The 19,658-nt window shown below is 37.9% G+C and overlaps 1 protein-coding gene across 1 annotated transcript in view; it reads left to right on the top strand.

The window, feature by feature from the left end:
* LOC121417337 (membrane-associated tyrosine- and threonine-specific cdc2-inhibitory kinase-like) overlaps positions 1-16,919 on the top strand; it is a 31,431-nt gene extending 14,512 nt beyond the window's left edge. The window contains exons 5-15 of the mRNA XM_041611010.1: positions 824-949; positions 1,708-1,783; positions 3,927-4,049; positions 5,739-5,830; positions 6,667-6,773; positions 7,916-8,061; positions 10,125-10,287; positions 11,627-11,744; positions 13,210-13,317; positions 14,978-15,173; positions 16,085-16,919. Of these exons, the coding sequence (XP_041466944.1) occupies positions 824-949; positions 1,708-1,783; positions 3,927-4,049; positions 5,739-5,830; positions 6,667-6,773; positions 7,916-8,061; positions 10,125-10,287; positions 11,627-11,744; positions 13,210-13,317; positions 14,978-15,173; positions 16,085-16,117 (1,288 nt within the window). The 3' untranslated portion in view covers positions 16,118-16,919. The remainder of the gene's footprint in view (positions 1-823; positions 950-1,707; positions 1,784-3,926; positions 4,050-5,738; positions 5,831-6,666; positions 6,774-7,915; positions 8,062-10,124; positions 10,288-11,626; positions 11,745-13,209; positions 13,318-14,977; positions 15,174-16,084) is intronic.
* Positions 16,920-19,658: the final 2,739 nt, after the last annotated feature.

Below are 19,658 nucleotides of genomic sequence, written 5' to 3'. Positions count from 1 at the left end.
GATTCTGGAAGAAATTTTGTAATTGCCGAGAAATATTAAAGCAAATTGAGCATGATGTTTCACCAAAGTAACTATACCTGGGGAGCCTTTCATCAAAATTTTTGTCCGATCTGACAACTTGTGGGGATTTTGATTGGCTGAGAAGCACTGTTACTATGGTAACTGTCAGATAATATGGGACTTGTGAGATGAAACGTCTAGCAGGTTCTTTCACGAAACACACCCCTGTTCTACATGTACATGTACATCTAGGATAATATGGTGACAATTAATCTTTGGTTTTACAGACTTTCTCATGAAATCAGTGTTTACTGTTTGTACCAATAATACATGAAGCGTTTTCATTTATTTGATGCAAGATCAAAGAGTAATGTGGATAAAATACCTTGTTCGTGGGCCGTACCGGTAATTGAACCCCAGACCTTCATGGTGTATCCTGGCGCCTTGGACCACTTGGCCACAGTATCCTTTAATGGGGAAAGGGGAAAACTTCAGGAAACATTCTTTCTTTAATGGAAAGGCATTTCATTTTTAAGAATTCATTCATTTTTATATCATCCTTTCAAAGTGCTTCATTCATCAGCGCTGTGAATGAGGACTAGAGTAATATTACTAACAGAAAGGGTCTTTAATTTGAGTCGAACATGCAAAGTCAAATTAGTATGGACTCATCAAAAATGTTGTAAACATTTGCTACACTCTTCCAAGATCTGAATACATGTACTTCAATGTAGATATAATTCACATTTTAACAAACTATAAGCAGGCTACGTGTATAATGCTTGTGAATTTATTTAAAATATAATTATGATTGAATTTGCAGGAGGAGAAAGCTGGAGGAAGTGAAGAAACACGAGAGTCTTTCCAAACATCCCAACTGCGTGGAGTTCTATAAGGCATGGGCAGAGAGGGGACATTTATATATACAGACTGAACTGTGCAAGATGACGTAAGAAGGGCTGAGGGAGGGTTTCTGAAAGGGGTCCTTCTGCCTTCTTTTCCCGACACTTAAGTTTGTTGGAATGGAGATTGTTAAATTAGGCTGATAAGTAGGGTTGTTGGTCGTCATAGGGCCGTCTTACAAAGAGTTGCATTTGATCCAATCAATTTAACTATATGGAAATCCATCAGTGTCATAAATTTTTCTACAGGAAATTTGCACAATGTAAAACAAAGAGAAGCACAGTGAATTTTTAAGAAAATAATGCATGAATGTACATCATAGGAAATATTTTGAACCAACATACACAATACATATTGACCTTGCTGGCCGTCCATAGTTCGGATTGATCGGGCCAATCGCAACTCTTTGTAAGACGGGCCTCAGATTGGACCTTGGTGTATGGAAGTTCCCTTTCCCAAAGCTAACATAGAGGGCACATGACTCGCACTCTCTAATCAGCACCAATCCACTCATCTTCCCTCTTCACCAAGGAAAGATGAGTGGATCGGCGCTGATTAGAGAGTGGGACTCATGCCCTCTATGTTAGCTTTGGGAAAGGGAACTTCCATATACCATGGTCCAATCTGGACAAGGCTGTTGGAAGAACCAGCTTACAGCTGTACAGTGCATCCCAGAAAAAACGAAAACAAGGCAGTAATTTTTTTTTTGGGGGGGACACAGTATGAGGCAGTAGCTTCCCCGGGTAAAACTTGATAATTTTCATTACATTTTTATTTGACATTTCATTTAATTCATTTTTTCAGCTTGCAGTCTTATGCTGAACAGAATCACAAGATTCCTGAACATATTCTCTGGAGCTTCTTAGTGGATCTTATACAGGTAATGGGAAGATATTGGGCTCTGTTTCTAATCTTCCACCTCAATAATAATAATAATTTTGGTATAGTGAATATTTATATAATATTGACTGGCCTTGAGGGGAACATCAAATATGTCGCCTGCAACAGAATCATATTGGCCCAAGTCTTTAGACAAGGGCGATATGGTTCTTTTACGAACGACATATTTGATGTTTCAAATATGGCAAAGGGGCAACCTCATGTTATCTGGAAACATCCTAATTCCTGTCGATAAATTATCAAAGGCAAAAGAATGCTGCTACTTGTGGCATATCTCTAAAATCAAACTTCTTTTCAAGCTTTTCAAGATTTTGACAGCTCAGCCGATGATAAGTGTATTAAATATATAAAAAAATCAGAGTCTAAGGTCTAAAATGATGTATTGTTTGGTAAATTTGTTCAGTAATCCATACAAATATTTTATTCACTTTTGAACTACCTAGCAGTCGGGCAATTTTATAGAAAGTAGAAAACTAGATGTGAAACAGACCTGCCAACGAGTATGTTTTTGCAACCAAAATACGCCATTATGTTTTTTCTTTAAAAAGTATGTTTTTTTTTCTCAACAAAATTATAATTTATTGAGAAATATCATCTCTATATGTCTCTATTTCATAAAACTTGCACAAATTTGGTTATTAGATCAATGTAATTTCAGGTAACTTTCTTTTTCAATCATTTTGTTAAAACCAGGGTGAGATATACACATGTTTAAATGTTTTTTTTTTCATCTGCAAGAGCAGTGCGCATTTTAGCTTGCATACAGCTTGAGCGCCGCAATGACCGAGTGCACCACACATTTTATTATGAAATACACTTTTTTGGGGGAAAAATACACTTCTTTTATCACAGAATACACGTTTTCATTCCCAGAGGTTGGCAGGTCTGTGTGAACTATTGGGTTCACTCAGTATTGATGAAAATTGTGTGAAATTGATCCCATAGCCAGGAGAGACGAAATAATTATATAATATTGACTGGCCTTGAGGGTAACATCAAATATATTGCCAGCAAAAGCCCGTGTCTTTAGACGAGGGCAATATGGGTCTTTTAAGGGCAATATATTTGATGTTTCCCGAAAGAAGAGCCAGTCAATATTGTTATTATCATCCAAATCAGATATCTAGAGCAAAAATCATGATAATGGGGATATTTCTTTTAAAAATAGAGTTCTATTGTGTCATGTTAATATCGGTCTAGGCTCTGCACTTTACCATTATGACGTACTTGCAAGCGCTCGGATCCAGCGTTGTCTTTATTATGACGTATATTGTTGGTGCGTGGATCCTTATGAAGCGTATCTCTTTATACGCATCCTCAAATGCCCGGATGTGAGACCAGGGACAATACAAAGGTATATTTTGCGTCGTCTCTGCATGCAAAGTAAATACGCGCATTGAGACCGAGGAAAAGACTAACAATATACCTACCCTTCCCAATATTCTGAAAATGTAGGGCAATATGGTATTGTAAGTGACCAGCTCAGATGTCTGATACGGGTGATAATAAAGCAATATTGACTGGGCCTCGGGGCGATGCGAAATATATTGCCGAAACTAGATTTATATTGCTCTAGTTGAGGGGGATATCAATTTAGTGAGGGCGATATATGTCCTTTCACCCCCAGGCCAGTCAATATTGCTATAATTAACCAAATCAGACATCTAGAGCAAACACATGTAAAATTTAGATGTTTTAGAGTTCAGGAACGGGAATCAATTTAGTCATGTTGACAGACAAGGCCTCTGAACTTTACCATTGTGACATAATTGAAATGACGCATCCCTGGCCTGGAGACGCAGTATCCAGCATTGTCTCAGCTTGAGGAACATTGTGTCGTATAGCAATGCGCGGTTTAAGGACGCGTACAAATGCGCGTAGAGTACCCGGATGTAAGCTCAGCTGTATTTCCCCGCTACATTTCCACACATTTTCTCATTGACTTTCCTGAGTGGGCAATAAATTAGGCCTGTGGATTAACAATTGGAAACTTATTGACCGACCATTTCATCACAGTCATAAGCAAGCAATGATGTATAAAAGTTGCCCTACTCAGATGGCTCATACGGTTAATAATACATTGTAACAGTTTTTGTTAAATCTGTTTTTTCCATATTTTTCAGGGATTGCACCACATGCATTCACACAGCCTGTTGCATCTGGACGTGAAGCCAGAGAACATCTTCATATCTTTTGATAAAGTCTGCAAGCTGGGTGACTTTGGACTGTCTGTTCAAATGAATGAGGTAAGGTATTATTAGTGCTATTTTTGGGCAGTTTATGCATTGTGTCAGCTGTTTGTTTGTTTGTTATATCTTTAAAGAGAAATGCCAGTAGTCGCAGTAAACACTGATTTCATGAGAAAGTCTGTAAAACCAGGCTTAATTGTCAGAATATCATCGAGGATCTAGATCTGGTACAGTTACGTAAACTGAACTTTGTGAAATCTTGAAATCTACGCTGAAAAATGTTCACACTGAAGATCACCAACACAGATAAGCGCACCTGGGACAGTGTATTAATATTACTCTGAATGTCGGCCCGACGCTTGACCCGAATCCTGTGCTTATTTGCTAATTTCTCAGCAATTACACAATTTCCTTCAGAATCCTATGGCACATATTTTTTATTTATACAAACAGACACTTTGGTGATCATTTCATTGGATTCTGTACGAACTCATTTTGATATCGTTACCACAACTGGCATTTACCTTTAATGCAAATGCTTAGGAAGAGCAATGTTTTGTAGCAAGTCGTATTTTCACGGTGCTCTTCCGAAATTTTGAGAAAGGTATTTTAAAAACTTTAAAAACTTTAAAAAATGTGTACTTCAATCATAAACAAACATTTGTAGTTGCAACAAGCAGCTTGAGAAAATCGTTAAAATAGAGGATAATTGTCACCATGTTATTGTGGATCTAGAGCTGGTATTTTGCATGAACCTATAACACTGTGAAATCATGAAGCTAAAATATTACTACGCAGAAGATCACCAACATAAAAAAGCGTGTTAGGGGCAGAGTATTACTGAAGCTGTGCTAACTCCGTAGGAACTCGGCAGGACAGCATTTTTGCTGGTAAACGCCAAGCTGGTATATAACCAATTACCTTGGAAACATTTTACGTCTAGGTTAATCAATCATAGTGGCTTACGTAATAGACGACAGATATCACTCTTGGGCCTTTTTATCAAAGTGGAGACAATGGCAGAGTTGGGATTCGAACTCACAACCTTGTGATTATGAGTCCAATGCTCTAACCACTGATGCAAAAGCTGAGAGCGAAGTTGGCGCAGTTGGTAGAGTGTCTGCCCGTCGAACAAAAGATCGTGGTTCAAGTCCACCCCGGGCGGATGACTGAAGCCAGTGCGTTGTGTGTAAACGTCTCTCCCATGTTTCATAGATGCAGGCTGTGTTACAGTTGAAAACACTCCGTCCCTCGGATAGGGACGGAGGAGGAGTGTAGAGGAGAGCCACCACCTTTGCACGTTAAGAACCCACTGCACTATTCATATAAGAGTAGGGGGAAACCCCAGTGTAGTGGTCCACCTGCATTCCCCCAACCAGTTTTACGGTGAGGAGAGACCTGCGGGTCACAGTTCTGTATGCGCGCCCTTCTAGAGGACCCAGATTGCCTGGCTCCTCCAAAAATGCGCCTTTGATTGTCTTTGATAGGTATATGGCGCTATACAATTGCTGTGCATCATCATCATCAATATTTTTTTAAAAGGGCCCTATATCTGGCTTGAATACCATGCTTGTTTTGTTGATTTCTCAGCTTTACACATTTTCTACCAGGGTCATTGGCACATATTTTTCATACATATTTTGGGAGTCATTTTCTTGGTTTTTCCTTGAACTCATTTGTAGATGTGACCACAACTGCCATTTGCGTTTACTTTAACCAAACCTTTTTTTATTTTGTTTTATCTAGCATGATTTTACAGATGCCCAAGAAGGAGATCCTAAATACCTAGCACCTGAGCTTTTACAGGGTCACTTTGGAATGCATGCTGATGTGTTCAGGTAAATCTGAATTTTATATTTTAGTTTCATCAGAAGAAATTGTTCATTTGGTTTAATTTGTTTATCTCTTAACTGCGTGGCAGAGCGTGACTAATAGAGTGAATGGTGTTTTTGTGTGTGTGTGAAAAATCATTCATCATAGTTGTTTTCAAAGCCATCACTGTATTGAATCGCATAATGCAGGCCAGACTATCAGATCTGTTCTACTTGTATAAAAAGAAATGTAATCCATTTCAAATTCAGTGATTCGCATCTGATTAATTTTCCCTACAGGATTCAGTAAAATGATTTAATTATAAATTAATTATGTTATGTTCAATGATGCTTATATTGCTGATTTTTTTATTCTGCCTTTAACGTATGTAGATTGTTGTATTTGTACCAGGTAAATTATTCAATTGTTGAATGTATTGTTTCTTCAACAGACAGTGACTTGTGGGGTGTTGCAAGAAACTTGCGATCAATCGCAAGTCTATATTTGGTCCCTGATTCAATCATAGGTCTTGTAGTTAATTGTAAATTAGTGATTGATTGCTAGTCTGCTCCCTGAAACAAGAAGTGTAATCCAATTTGCTACAGCTATTAACGTTGATCTATCAGTTGTAAAATTGCAGCAGAATATTTGCAATTGATCGCAAATATGTTTTTGCAACACCCTCTTATAGTAATAGCTAATTTCAAGAAACTTTTTGTGTAAACATTTGATCTGTGTTATTCACTTCTTTGTACTAATTTCCCATTCTTTACCAATCTGGGCCAAAAATTGTTTTCAGTGCATGCCGACATTAACCTCGATTTATAAAAATACAATGAGAATGCATACTTGTGTTTTTCAGCTTGGGTATAACGATCTTCGAGCTCGCCAGTGACTTGGAGCTTCCTCGTAATGGAGACTCCTGGCATGATCTACGGAGGGGGAGGATACCATGGCAACTAACAGCCGGTATGTCAGGCAATTCATTTGTGTGCTTCATAATGCATGTGCCACTGACATTCATAAGATCTAGTTGTAGAATTTGCTTACTTTATATTTGTAGTTTTTTTTTTGTATTTACAAAGGAACTGTTGCTGGGCTAGCGCCGTGACATGAGGGTCTTTAGATGGTGTGTTCTCTTTATATACACCATTATTGTTAGTAGTAGAAGTAGTACATGTAGTTCTATTAGTGGTAGTAGTAGTAATAGCAGTAGTAGTAGTAGTAGTAGTAGTATTAGTAGTAGGAGTTGTTGTAGTAGTAGTTGTAGTAGTTGTTGTAGTAGTAGAAGCAGTGGTAGTAGTAGTAGTAGAATTATTAGAAGTATTACTAATAGTAGTAGTATCATCAGAAGCCAGTTAATGAATTGTGAATTCTCATGTATTAATTGATACATTATAAGTGCAATGAATATGGAAGAAATATCATGAATCCTAGCATTCCATAGAAGTGTGATTCCGGGGGGGGGGGGGGGGTACTTACATTGATGAGTGGATACCATGCATGACCAAAAAAACATGTAAAAAGGATGTCTTTTTCAAGATGGGGCACGTTAATTAGGTAACGTGATAAGGGTTTCAAAAACACAAAAATAGTGAAAAAAGGGTATCTATTTTGCTAGGAAAGCTACATGTTTTGGGTCAAATTTGCAGATGATAAAACAAAATAAAAATGTTTTATAAAGGATGGCGTTTTGCCCCAACACTACGTGTTTAGAGTCCGATTTGCACGAGGTAAAAGGTGGGACCGTACTAAACCAAATGGTGTGTAAAGGTAAAACCAACGACCGTCGGACATAACAATGAAATATTACTGTACAGTACTTGTTTAGGGGTTCATTTCACGGAATACTTGCCAAGAGTAACTTTTGTTTCCAATACTTGTTTAGGGTAGGGTTTCACTCGCCAATACTTGTTAAGGGATGCATTTTCAGAATATGGAAAATACGTGTTTAGGGTGCTTTTTGAGATCTCATGGTCGCGCATGGTATCCACCCGTGAATGGAGCTGCCCCCTCCCCCCCCCGGGTGTGGTTATAATTCTAGTGTAGACTTGGGTTGAACCTTGGTGTACCACCGAATGTGTTTATCGTGTTTTTTTTATATTCCTTAGGAATTTCATCTGATCTTAAAGGATTGATAAAGAATATGATGAATCCAGACTTTCAAAAGAGACCGTCCCTTGCTGAACTGATGGAGACTAGTGTAGTTCAACGTACCATCGCCTGGCAGAGAAGAAAGAGGGCGCTGTCCAGAATGGTGAGGAAAATGTTGGTAGTATAATAGTGCGCCATCGAATTAGAAACTAGATAATCGGCGCCTCTTGAATACTACATATTATTATTATTACTGTGTGAGGCATTTTGTCTGAAGACCTCTACGCACTTAGCGACTGGGCCAAAGTCGAATTCTTTTTAACAAATCACGTTTTGCTTATTTTCTGACAACGGGAAATGAAAAGCATCTTTTTTTAAGTTGAAATTATTTGTAAGAATACTCTACATGTGTAATTTTCCACCCAGGTGTAGACAATGGGTGACAGTGGGTGTTGAAAGCTGGTGTTGGTGTTGTGACAACACCAACACCAGCCACAACACCGTACTTGAAATCAGGCTGGTGTTGGGATTGACCTCGAAAAATATGACGTATTTCCGGTAGTTCGTGTTGAAGAATGGTGTTGAATATCGTCTGCTAAACCCAGCACTGCAGCTGGTGTTGATGATCTACGTGCAATTTCCCCATTCACCAACACCAACCCCCAGGGATTGGGAAAATCATGATTTCAAGTTCGGTGTTGGTGTTGGCAATCTCAAGCTCGTGAACAGGCGGCGAACACGATGAAACATCCCCGTAAAATTTGCTTTTACCGTTAAGATGAGTTCAAATTATTTGAGCTTTATATATTTTGATGAAGAATAATGTTCACTCTTTCGAATTCTTGAATTAATTAAAGCATTTGTATTCTGTACGATGAGAATTTGATGCATTTCTCTCCGATTTCATTTTCGTCGTCGAGACTTCTCGCGTGAAGTTGAGATGATTTAGCAGCGCAGCGCAGAGGCGTGACGTCATGTGCTATCGATAAACGCAACCGGTATCGTTCCTCTGAACTCAGCTCAGTGTTGGAGCTCGGTTCAGCGGACTTTTTACGCTCTCAACACCAACACCGAACACCGTACTTGAAATCACCCAATGGGTACCGGGTAGGCAGGGGCGGATCCAGGATTTTTCAAAAGAGTGGGCACATTTTCTCGAAAATTTGTCAAGCAAGAAAAAAGGTCCTCGCTTGTGTATGAACGACCTATTCCCATTAAAAATATATGCTGTGACTTTCTAAGGGGTGGGGGCACATTTGTGTAAGAACAGCATATTTACATTATGGCTGTCAAAAGAGGGGCACGGGCCGGATGTGCCCACCCCCCCCCCCTGGATCCGTCACTGCCCGTAGGAAGGAATTCCCTGGAACATGCTAAAGCCGTTGATAGTACATGTATGTAGTGCTTTAATAGCATTAAAGATCAAAAACACAGATAGGCACATGTGGGACAGTTATTTGTGATTGCTTGAAAAAGAGAGCGGACACCTGCATGGAAGGCCTTGCTTATTTTCTCTGCCATCACACATTCTTCAAGAGAATTATTTGGCACTTATAAATATAAACAATTGAGTGAGTGATCTTTTTTTAAAGACAATACAAATGGTCTCTTGCTAATCAATCATTTATTCATTAGACTTTTTTGTTGCCTATTTGCCCTGTTGTAGGGGAGACTGTGGTTAGTTGGAACATGAGGTAAGTTGAAACATTGTAATTTTCTTTAACACCTGTAAAATAAATTCACGCAATACTGCCCTCAATTTATTGCAGTAATAATTCAACACTGTTGTATTAATAATAGCAATAAATTGAGGGCAGTATTGCATAAATTTCTTTTACAGGCGTTAAAGAAAATTACAATGTTTCAACTTACCTCATGTTCCAACTAAACCCGGTCTCCCCTATGTCATCGTTTGGGAATTTACGTTGACATGCATTCGGCTTTTGCTGGTCCATCTGATATGTTGTGCTTTTCATTCGTTGTAAATTGTTCTAAATTGTATTTTTTTTATCCCGTGCCTCTTTATAATATTTACAAATATTGTTTTATCATGTTACATGTATGTTTTTTATCTTGGATGGAAATAAAAGCCCATATGGGCCAATCAGTCAATATTGGATTCTCTTTGAATTCATTTTGATTTGAATGCTAGTATTCAAATGCTTGTATTTTTTCAAACCTAGCTTTTATCGTGACGGTGCTCTCCATTTTTGCTTTATCCTCCAGTGGAACAAGTTTCAAGGATTCCTTTCGCTTCTGTTCACCCTACTGAGCGCTGCAGTCTTCAAGATCTTATCCCCATCCAAGCATAGTATCAACCAAGATGAGATCGATGCCCCTGTGATCAAACATAGGCACCCGTCATCGTGGGATCTCAGCTTCTCAGACGGTATGTCAAGGGGTTCAATAGGGAAGGGGCGCTGAGAGTAGGGGTAATGGGGGAAGGGGCAAAGAGGGAAGGGGTAGAAGAGGAATGGAGTGGTAGATGTGTGGGTGAGGTTGGGAGAGAGTTTTACTGGTAACCCAGATGAGATAGATTGCCGTCTGCTCACACATAGACTCCCATCATCATGAGATCTGAGCTTCTCAGATGGTATGTGAGGGGGTTCAATAGGGAAGGGGCGCTGAAGAATAGAACTGTTTAGGAAGGACGGGGAAGGGGGTTGGGGAGGGATAAAAGTTTTGTTGGTAATCAAGATGAGATAGATGCACCTGTAATCAAACATAGGCACCCGTCATCGTGGGATCTTAGCTTTTCAGACGGTACGTGAGGGGGTTCAATAGGGAAGGGGCGCTGTGAGTAGGGGAAATGAGAGGAGAAAAAGAGGGAGGGGTAGAGATGTGGATGAGGTAGGGAGAGAGTTTTACTGGTTACCCAAGTGAGACAGATTGCCGTCTGCTCAAACATAGACATCCATCATCGTGGGATCTTAGCTTTCCAGATGGTATGTCAAGGGAGTTGGTTAGGGAGGTGTGCTGAAGAATAGAACTGTTTTAGGAAGGAGGGGGGAGGGGGTTGGGGAGGGAAGAATGTTTTGTTGGTAACCACGATGAGATAGATGTCCCTGTGATCAAACATAGGCACCCGTCATCGTGGGATCTTAGCTTTTTTAGACGGTACTTGAGGGGGTTCAATAGGGAAGGGGCGCTGTAGGCAGGGGTAATGGGGGAAGAAAAGGGGGAGAGACTTTTGCTGGCACCACAAACTAGGTGGATGCCCCTATGCTAAAACTTAAGGCGACCGCACACCCTGCGATTGGTCTGCGACCCGATTTCAGAATAAAATGTAATAGAGTTTGATGCTAACATTGAGACTCAGAATATCTTATTGTGTAAGGTTCTAAATCGTCTTACGAATACCTATGTTCAAATCTGCGACTATGCTATCATCCTAAGAATAAAAGCAAAATTATTATCTAGTCGTAATGACATCATAACAGTCATACGATTGGCTAAGATTCAAAACTAATTTGGCCCTTTACTCCAAAATAAAGGCTTGTAATCTCTCAAAATGGTGATAATAGTATTTGTTCAATTAATTTTGACCTCAAATCAAATGATATGTTCCATTCACATTTTCAGAAAATGAGCAAAATGCGATTTGTTCTCAAATCGGATCGCGGACAGTTGTAAGGTGTGTGGTGGCCTTTAGACACTCATCTTTGTGGAATCTTTGCTTCATAATAATGTTTTTTATTCATAACTAATATTATTTTTTTTTATTTCAGATGAGATATTTGAGAGTGACACATCGCATGGTTCCTTGGGCTGTCCTTTAGGCAGTCTTTCATTCTCTAGTGAGGAAGATGCCGGCAACATCCAGCATACAAAAGCTATACATAACAGGTAGGTTGACTTCACACTTCATTGCTACTTCTATGTTGTAAGGAAATTGGGCAAAACATATAGGCCCGAATTCACAAAGGTGGTTTTGAAAACCAACAGTTGACTCCATGGTTTGTGTAGATTTCCTGTATAAATTACGCTTGATTTAGCGCGTATCGGGCGCGTGTATCAAAAATGTCCAATGCTGATGCACGCTTTTGTCACATTGCGCCAAATTGATGCCTGTTACCATGGTTAGATACGCTATTTTATTCATGAGTCCACTGTTTGAAGAGTGGACTCACGAATAAAAACAATGGACTTATGAATAAAATAGCGTGGATAACCATGGCAACAGGCATCAATTTGGGGCAATGTGACAAAAGCGTGCATCAGCGTTGGAAATTTGTGATACACGCGCCCGATGCACGCTAAATTAAGCGTAATTTAGACAGGAAATCTGCATAAACCATGGACTCAACCGTGGGTTTTCAAAACCACCTTTGTGAATTCAGGCCATAATGACCACTACGCTTGTATAGTATTGGATTTTTAAAGGAGATTAGAGTATGACTCATATCCTTTCCAAAAACTTTAGGCAGGCTTTAAAGATAAATGCCAGCTAGGGTAATGGTCTCAAAATGAGTTTGAACAGAATCCAATAAAATGGCTACTTAAGTGTTTGTACTTGTATAAATAAAAAAAATATGTGCCAAATTACTCTCCAAGTAAATGTGTAATAAGCCAGTTCGTAGTTCCTCTCTGCGCATGATCAAAAGATTCTACGCATGATCAGAAGAAGGTCATGTGTACTAAAGTGACATGGTGCTTTAAAATCTAATGAGATAAGCACCAACTTTGATGTCTTTATTTTTCATATATTCTTTTGAATTGTCGTTTTCATTTACATCCACAAAAAGCAACATTGCTTCCACGAACGACTGGTATTTCCCAGTTTGCAAAGTACATTGTGCAACAAGCTAAGATATGCATTCAAAGTAGGAATGCAACAAATGCCTTCATTAAGCGTTCATTTGTGTGCTATTCTAGTCACCTGGTCTATTCAATTTCTTCATCCTGCTATGTAAGGCAAGCTTACGTAATATCTTGCTTTGAAATCTGCCTATCATTATGAAAGAAATGAAAGGTCATTTGACCAAAATTGTCCATGAAGTAAGTACGAACTGGTCTGTTGCTGAGAAATAAGCGAAAGAAGCATGGACTTTGAACAGATTTGGGGTATTTTTCCATGCAATATTAATACACTTCCTCATAATGCCTTTTTTGTGTTACTGATCATCAGAATTACAGATAAGATTTCATGATTTCACAAAGATCACTTTATTTCAATGTTCCAGATCCAGATATATGATAATATTGTGACAATTACCTTTTGATTTCAAAGATTTTCTGTTGAAATCATTGTTTGTGCCAATTATTTTCTTTGCTTTTAATATGTCTGTTTTTGCATTTCCTACATCTTTAGTAAGAACATCCTGACTCCGTCTACACCAACGCTATTGAAGAAGAAGAAGTGCGGTGGTCCTACTCCAAGAAGTTCATCTCCCATCACTAAACACAGACAACCAGCAAAGTAAGTAGAAACAACGGCCCAAATTCACAAAGGTGGTTTTTAAAACCTATGTTAATTCCCTAGTTTATGCAGATTTCCAGTAGAAATTACGCTTAATTTAGCACGTATCGGGCGCGTGTATTAAAATGTCCAATGTTGATGCACGCTTTTCTCACAGTGTGGCTAATTGATGCCTGTTACCTTGGTAAGATACGCAATTTTATTCACGAGTCCACTGTTTGAAGAGTGGACTCATGAATAACAACAGTGGACTCATTAATAAAATAGCATGAATAACTACGGCAACAGGCGTCAATTTGACACACTGACAAAAGCACGCATCAGCATTGGACATTTTTTTTTAACACGTGCCCGATACGCACTAAATTAAGCGTAATGTATACAGAAAATCTGCATAAACCATTGACTCAACCATGTTTGTGAATACGGGCCAATTAGGAAATACGGCCATATGCAGAGATGCTAATCATTACGAAATATTTATCAGATGAGAAATTACAGTCAATGAATAATAATAATATAGGATTTCTATAGCGCACATATCCACCTTCCTTGGTGCTCAAGGCGCTCCTATATTACCCTCGGCTAAGCTACATGTCGTCTTCCGATTCTGGTGTGTACAGCTTATTGAGGAATTACTTCCTGGTGGTACCCATTTACCTTTATTAATATTATTGTAAATATGTTCTTGTTGAGACTTCTCATACTCCCAATCGGAGGTCAATAGAGTTTAATAAAATCTTATTTTAACTAAGTTGCCCCCCCCCATTGTTAGAGAATTTTTTACTGAAAATTTTTACGAAATTCACCAAATGTGTGCATGAAGTCCTTCGATCTGAAGTTAGTATATGAAAAAATCACCCCCACGACAAGCTCGGTGGGGAATCCTTTTGTCATGGATCGAGATCTGGTACTCTATCATCACCTGAGCTCTGTGAAATAGTTTAATCTAAGATGAAAAGCGATCACGCTGTAGAACGACATCAAAGATAGGCATATGTGGGACAGTGTATTATTATCGCTTGGAGAAATGTGTACCTGATATTCAGCGCAAATCCTAACGCTTGTTTTGCTGATTTCGCAGGAATAGAACGATCTCTTCCAGAATCCTTGGGTACCGTGTAAAATTTGAATGGGAACAGATCATTTTATCAGAATTTAGCTCTGCTTGACTAAATGGTGCTGTGTGTTTGAGTGAAACTTTGTCTGCATGAAAATATGATTTCTAACAAAATAGATAATTTCTTATGTTATTTAGATGATAAATGTATGCTATATTTTAAACATTCAAAATGGCTGTGATACATGTATGCCTTTTTGTGGAAATTATCTTTCCCCATTCAAATTTTACATAACATGTAAGGGCCTATGGCCGCCATTATCAACTTCAAGTGCAGCATTCATTACCTTTTATGACACAAGATATGAATAGAAATCATGGGTTTAGACAATACTTTACACCTACATCAAAATTCAGCAGTTTTTATAGTCAAAGCAAAATTCTGTCAAAATTATTTGTCCCCAGTTACAATGTACATCATATTTTCGGGGGTCTATGGCAGCCATTTTGAATGTCAAAGTAGGCATTTATCACTTTGATGGTCATTTGATTGGATTCTGTGCAAACTCGGTTTGATATCGTTACCACATCTTTCAACAGGCTGAGTCCATGTGGAAGTCCCAATGTAAGCTTAGTACGAGACGCTGAATGGATGGGCACCCCCACGCGTCCTTCGCCGTCCAGAACGTCGGTCCTTCTCACCCCAAGGTGCACTCCTAGTAAACTAGATTTCAGCTCGATAGATAGTGAGACAGAGAGGCATAGTTGTATGATTGAACCTAGGAGCTTAAGTTTGGTAAGTTCTTGAAAGTGAAACAGTGGTACATAATTGCGAGTCGAAAACAATCGTTTTAAGATTTTTTCTGATAAAGGTGGTTTGAATAAAAATGAATAAAACGGCTGTTTTTGACTCGCCGTACAGTGACCGTAGAGCAAATGTGACCAAGATATAATAATCAATGAAATAATGTTTTGTAATCCTATATGCCGGGGGTGGGGGGGGGGTTGCCTACCCCCCCCCCTTATGATCCTTGCCTTTAAATTCTTAAATATTGCTCAAAAACAGCCAAATTTTGGACTGGATGAATGGATGGTCGGGCGGGTGGATTAATGCATGGATGAATGAATGAACGGATGAATGAATGAATGAACGGATGAATGAATGAATGAATGAACAGACACACAGATGAACGGACGGATGGATGGTTGAAAGCATGCATGGATGGATGAATGCATGGATGAACATTCAACAAATGAATGAATGAATGAAGGAATGAACGAACGAACGAACGGATGGAGGGATAGATTGGATGTGTGGTGGATGAATGGAGTAATGACTGACTTTAATAATAGATGAATAAATGAATACATAAATGAATAAATTTATGAAAGAGATCATGTTTTTAAAACATTTTATCTTTTTTTTAATTTCCAAAGAAATTCGAATTTCAGTATGATAAACTTTTCTGACCCATGTTGTAATAGTATTTGACTATTCCCACTGGATGAATCAGAACTTCGATAATATAAAAATGTGAGTTTTTAATTTCATGCCTTTAAACATTGTTGACAAAATTACAGCAAATGTATTTAATCTCAACCTCATGCAGAGGTTTGTGGGATAAGATTTTTTGTTTTCAATTTTTCTTCAATTCAATTTTTTCTGAGAATTTACAGGAATTTTCCATTCTCTGTCTTTCTGTATAGGAATTTGATGAGTTGGGGGAAGACAGTGACTGAAACAGAGACTACATTGACCACATGCTGTATTGTGAATATTCATGAGAAAGCCAACATTATGAGGCTGTAAAGCATTGACAAATACAGTGTTGAATAGTTCATCAGACCTTTATATGGGTTGTGTGGTCTAGCGTTGGACTTGTGAACATGAGGTCAAGGGTTCAAATCCCCGCTCGGACGTTATCTTCACTTTATTAACCAAACTGGGCTGAGAGTAATTCATTTCATCTATAACTGATTAACTGAGACATTGTGGCCCATATTCTAAACTGTGGTTAAATGAAATACGGTCAGGGGCCCGTTGCATAAAACTTTTGCCGTAAATATCTCTTGCTAATAAACAAAAACTCTGGCTAACAAAATTATGCAATTGAAAATTACACATTTTTTAGTGGCAACCTTTTTTTTATGCAACCGGCCCCTTATGTTGTGGTTTACCTATGGAGATTGAAACATTTCACGAGTTAATGACATGACAGGCTCACATTTATCAGCTGATTTTACACTTAAATCATTTGTAACTGTCATTCAATGATAATCAAACTAGCTTTCTTCATAATTAATGATAAATGCCAGTTGTGGTAACGATCTCAAAATGACTTTTTACAGAATCCAATATAATGATCACCCAAGTGTCTGTTTGTATGAATGAAAAATATGTGCCAAAGGATTCTGGAAGAAATAAGCAAAGTAAGCGCGGATACAGGCACTTCCGTTGGGTCTTTATTGCAGCAATAATTATACACTGTGCCACGTGTGCCTATCTGTGTTGGCGATCTTCACTGTGATAATCATTGTTTTTCAGCTTAGATTTTATGATTTCACAAAGTTCAATTTATGTAACTGTACCTGATCTAGATCCACAATGATATAGACATACTTCACCTTGGTTTTACAGACTTTCTAATGAAGTCAGTGTTTTACTGCAAGTATGATGGTGGGCCCCAAGTCTGCGCACCTAACAATTTGAGTTAAGATTTAACATGAATTTCGTCTTATTTCACAAAATCTTTTGGTTAATAATGTTCCTTATTTTATTAAGAGTAAGTGTACCGAATTTCTCATTAAAAAATGAAAGAAAATATAGGATTTTCTTGAAAAAACCTCGGGCAGTCATTTTCAGATTGAAAAAAAAAATGGTACCCCATGTCTGAGCACCCATTCACTTTGCACACAATTTTGATGACAAAGGCTGCATTTTGAGGCCGTCACATGAAATGCCCTAAATTCATTATTTTTTTATTATTTGAGTCAGATTTTTTTATGAATGCCTGTCTATGCATTGCATGTGTAAAGTTCGTGCTCGTTGCGTATCTTCTTTTACTAGAATCGTGCAGATACGCGGGTGCGCAGACTTGGGAGACCGCGCAGACATAGGGGAACTGTTAACATAGACGTTAAATGTTTCATTGGTAATTGGTTATATACCAGCTTGGCGTTTACCAGCAAAATGCTGTCCTGCCGAGTTCCTACGGGAGTTACAACAAACAGAAACTGACCATACTTTCATTTAGCTTTAAAGCGTGAGGGTAAAAAAAATATAGAACAATAAAATGTAAACAAATTTCTGACATGTTCCAGCTTTCCATAAATGTAGCACAGAGTTGGATCATGGTGAAGTTGATCTGCACTTCAGAATAAGAGCCAGTTTGGAGTTCCATTCTGCGCGTGATGAGGTGAAGGTCATTTGTACTAAAGTGTCATGGCGGTTTAATTTTCAATGAGATAAGCACAAACTTTTGATATTTCATGTATTCTTTTGAATTGTGCTTTACATTTGATCAGGACACTAGAAATCAACTATGCATTCATTTAAAGGGGAAGTTCACCCTGAAGACAAGTTTGTTTTAAAAATAGCAGAGAAAATAATGAAAAATATTGGTGAAGGTTTGAGGAAAATCCGTTAAAGAGTAAGAAAGTTATTAGAGTTCAAAGTTTTGGATTTGTGACGTCATAAACGAGCAGCTGTCCCATGTGTTATGTAATATAAAATGCATGAATGTCAAATTTTGTATGGATCCAGAAGACTTAATTTTGTTTTCTATTCATGATCGGGTGTGAAATGGTTTGTCTATTGATATACAAAAGGTACAGTGAAAACAATTTTCAATTTTCAGAGAAAATGACATTTCATTGATATTTTACCATTCGCTATGTAGAAATGCTGCTCGCATATGACGTCACAAATCATATAATTGAAATTCTAATAACTTTTTAATTATTTGACGAATTTTTCTCTAACCTTCGGCAATATTTTTTTTTTTTTTCTACTATTTTTACAATAAACTTTTTGTCGGGGTGAACTTCCCCTTTAATAGGGACTGGTATTTAGCAGTTTGCCCATTACATTGTAAAAGAAGCATGCTATGCATTCAAAGTAGAAATGGAACAAATTCCTTAAAGGGGAAGTTCACCCTGACAAAAAGTTTATTGTAAAAATAGCAGAAAAAATAGTAAAAAATATTGCCGAAGGTTTGAGAAAAATTCATCAAATAATTAAAAAGTTATTAGAATTTCAATTATTTGATTTGTGACGTCATATGCGAGCAGCATTCCTACATAGCGAATGGTAAAAAATCAATGAAATGTAATTTTCTAAGAAAAATTGAAAATGGTTTTCACTGCAACTTTTGTATATCAATAGACAAATCATTTCACACCCGATCATGAAAAGAAAACAAAATTAAGTCATCAGGAACCATACAAAATTTGAAATTCATACATTTTATATTAGATAACACATGGGGCAGCTGCTCGTTTATGACGTCACAAATCCAAAATTTTGAACTCTAATAACTTTCTTACTCTTTAACGGATTTTCCTCAAACCTTCACCAATATTTTTTACTATTTTTTCTGCTATTTTTATAACAAAGATTTTTTCAGGGTGAACTTCCCCTTTAATTAGTTCCTCATCGATGTGCTATTCTCGTCTCCTGCATGGGACCGGTTGTACGAAAGGGTCTTTGCAAGGACCGTCTTTTGTGTCGCCCATTTTTTATGATGCGCCATGTGAAACGCATTTCAAACCAATCATCGATCTGCAAACATATTCTATTCTTCCGCTAAAATAAACAAAATATTTGTTTATAAAATGATGTGATATATCCTGAAATTGTATCTTATTCTTTATCATAAATTTCAGAAACACCCCGCTTATAGCGTATCATAAAAGATGGGCGACACGAAAGACGGTCCTTGGAAAGACCCTTTCGTGCAATCGGCCCCTGGTCTATGCAATTTCTGCATCCCCTACTATTAAAAAAAAAATGCTTGCCATAAAACCTTGCTTTGAATTTAGCCTACAGTATCCAAATGAAAGAAAAGGAAGGTCAGTTGAAGAAACTTGCCCGTGGGGTATCTACGAACTGGCATATTATGAAAAGATTTTAAACCCTGAAATGACTGATATTTGATGCCAAATAGCAGGGGCCCACCTATTGGACTGTAGAGACTTTCATTCAATTTGGCAATTCTTTTTTTTTTTAATGCACGCCAGACTAAAGCCAGGGTTATAACATCCAAAGATCCCAAATAATTTG

This window comes from Lytechinus variegatus, chromosome 6 (genome assembly GCF_018143015.1).
Source record: "Lytechinus variegatus isolate NC3 chromosome 6, Lvar_3.0, whole genome shotgun sequence".
NCBI lineage: Eukaryota > Metazoa > Echinodermata > Echinoidea > Temnopleuroida > Toxopneustidae > Lytechinus > Lytechinus variegatus.
The sequence above is the reverse complement of the archived record's forward strand: the minus strand, read 5'-3'. Positions and strand labels throughout refer to the sequence as shown.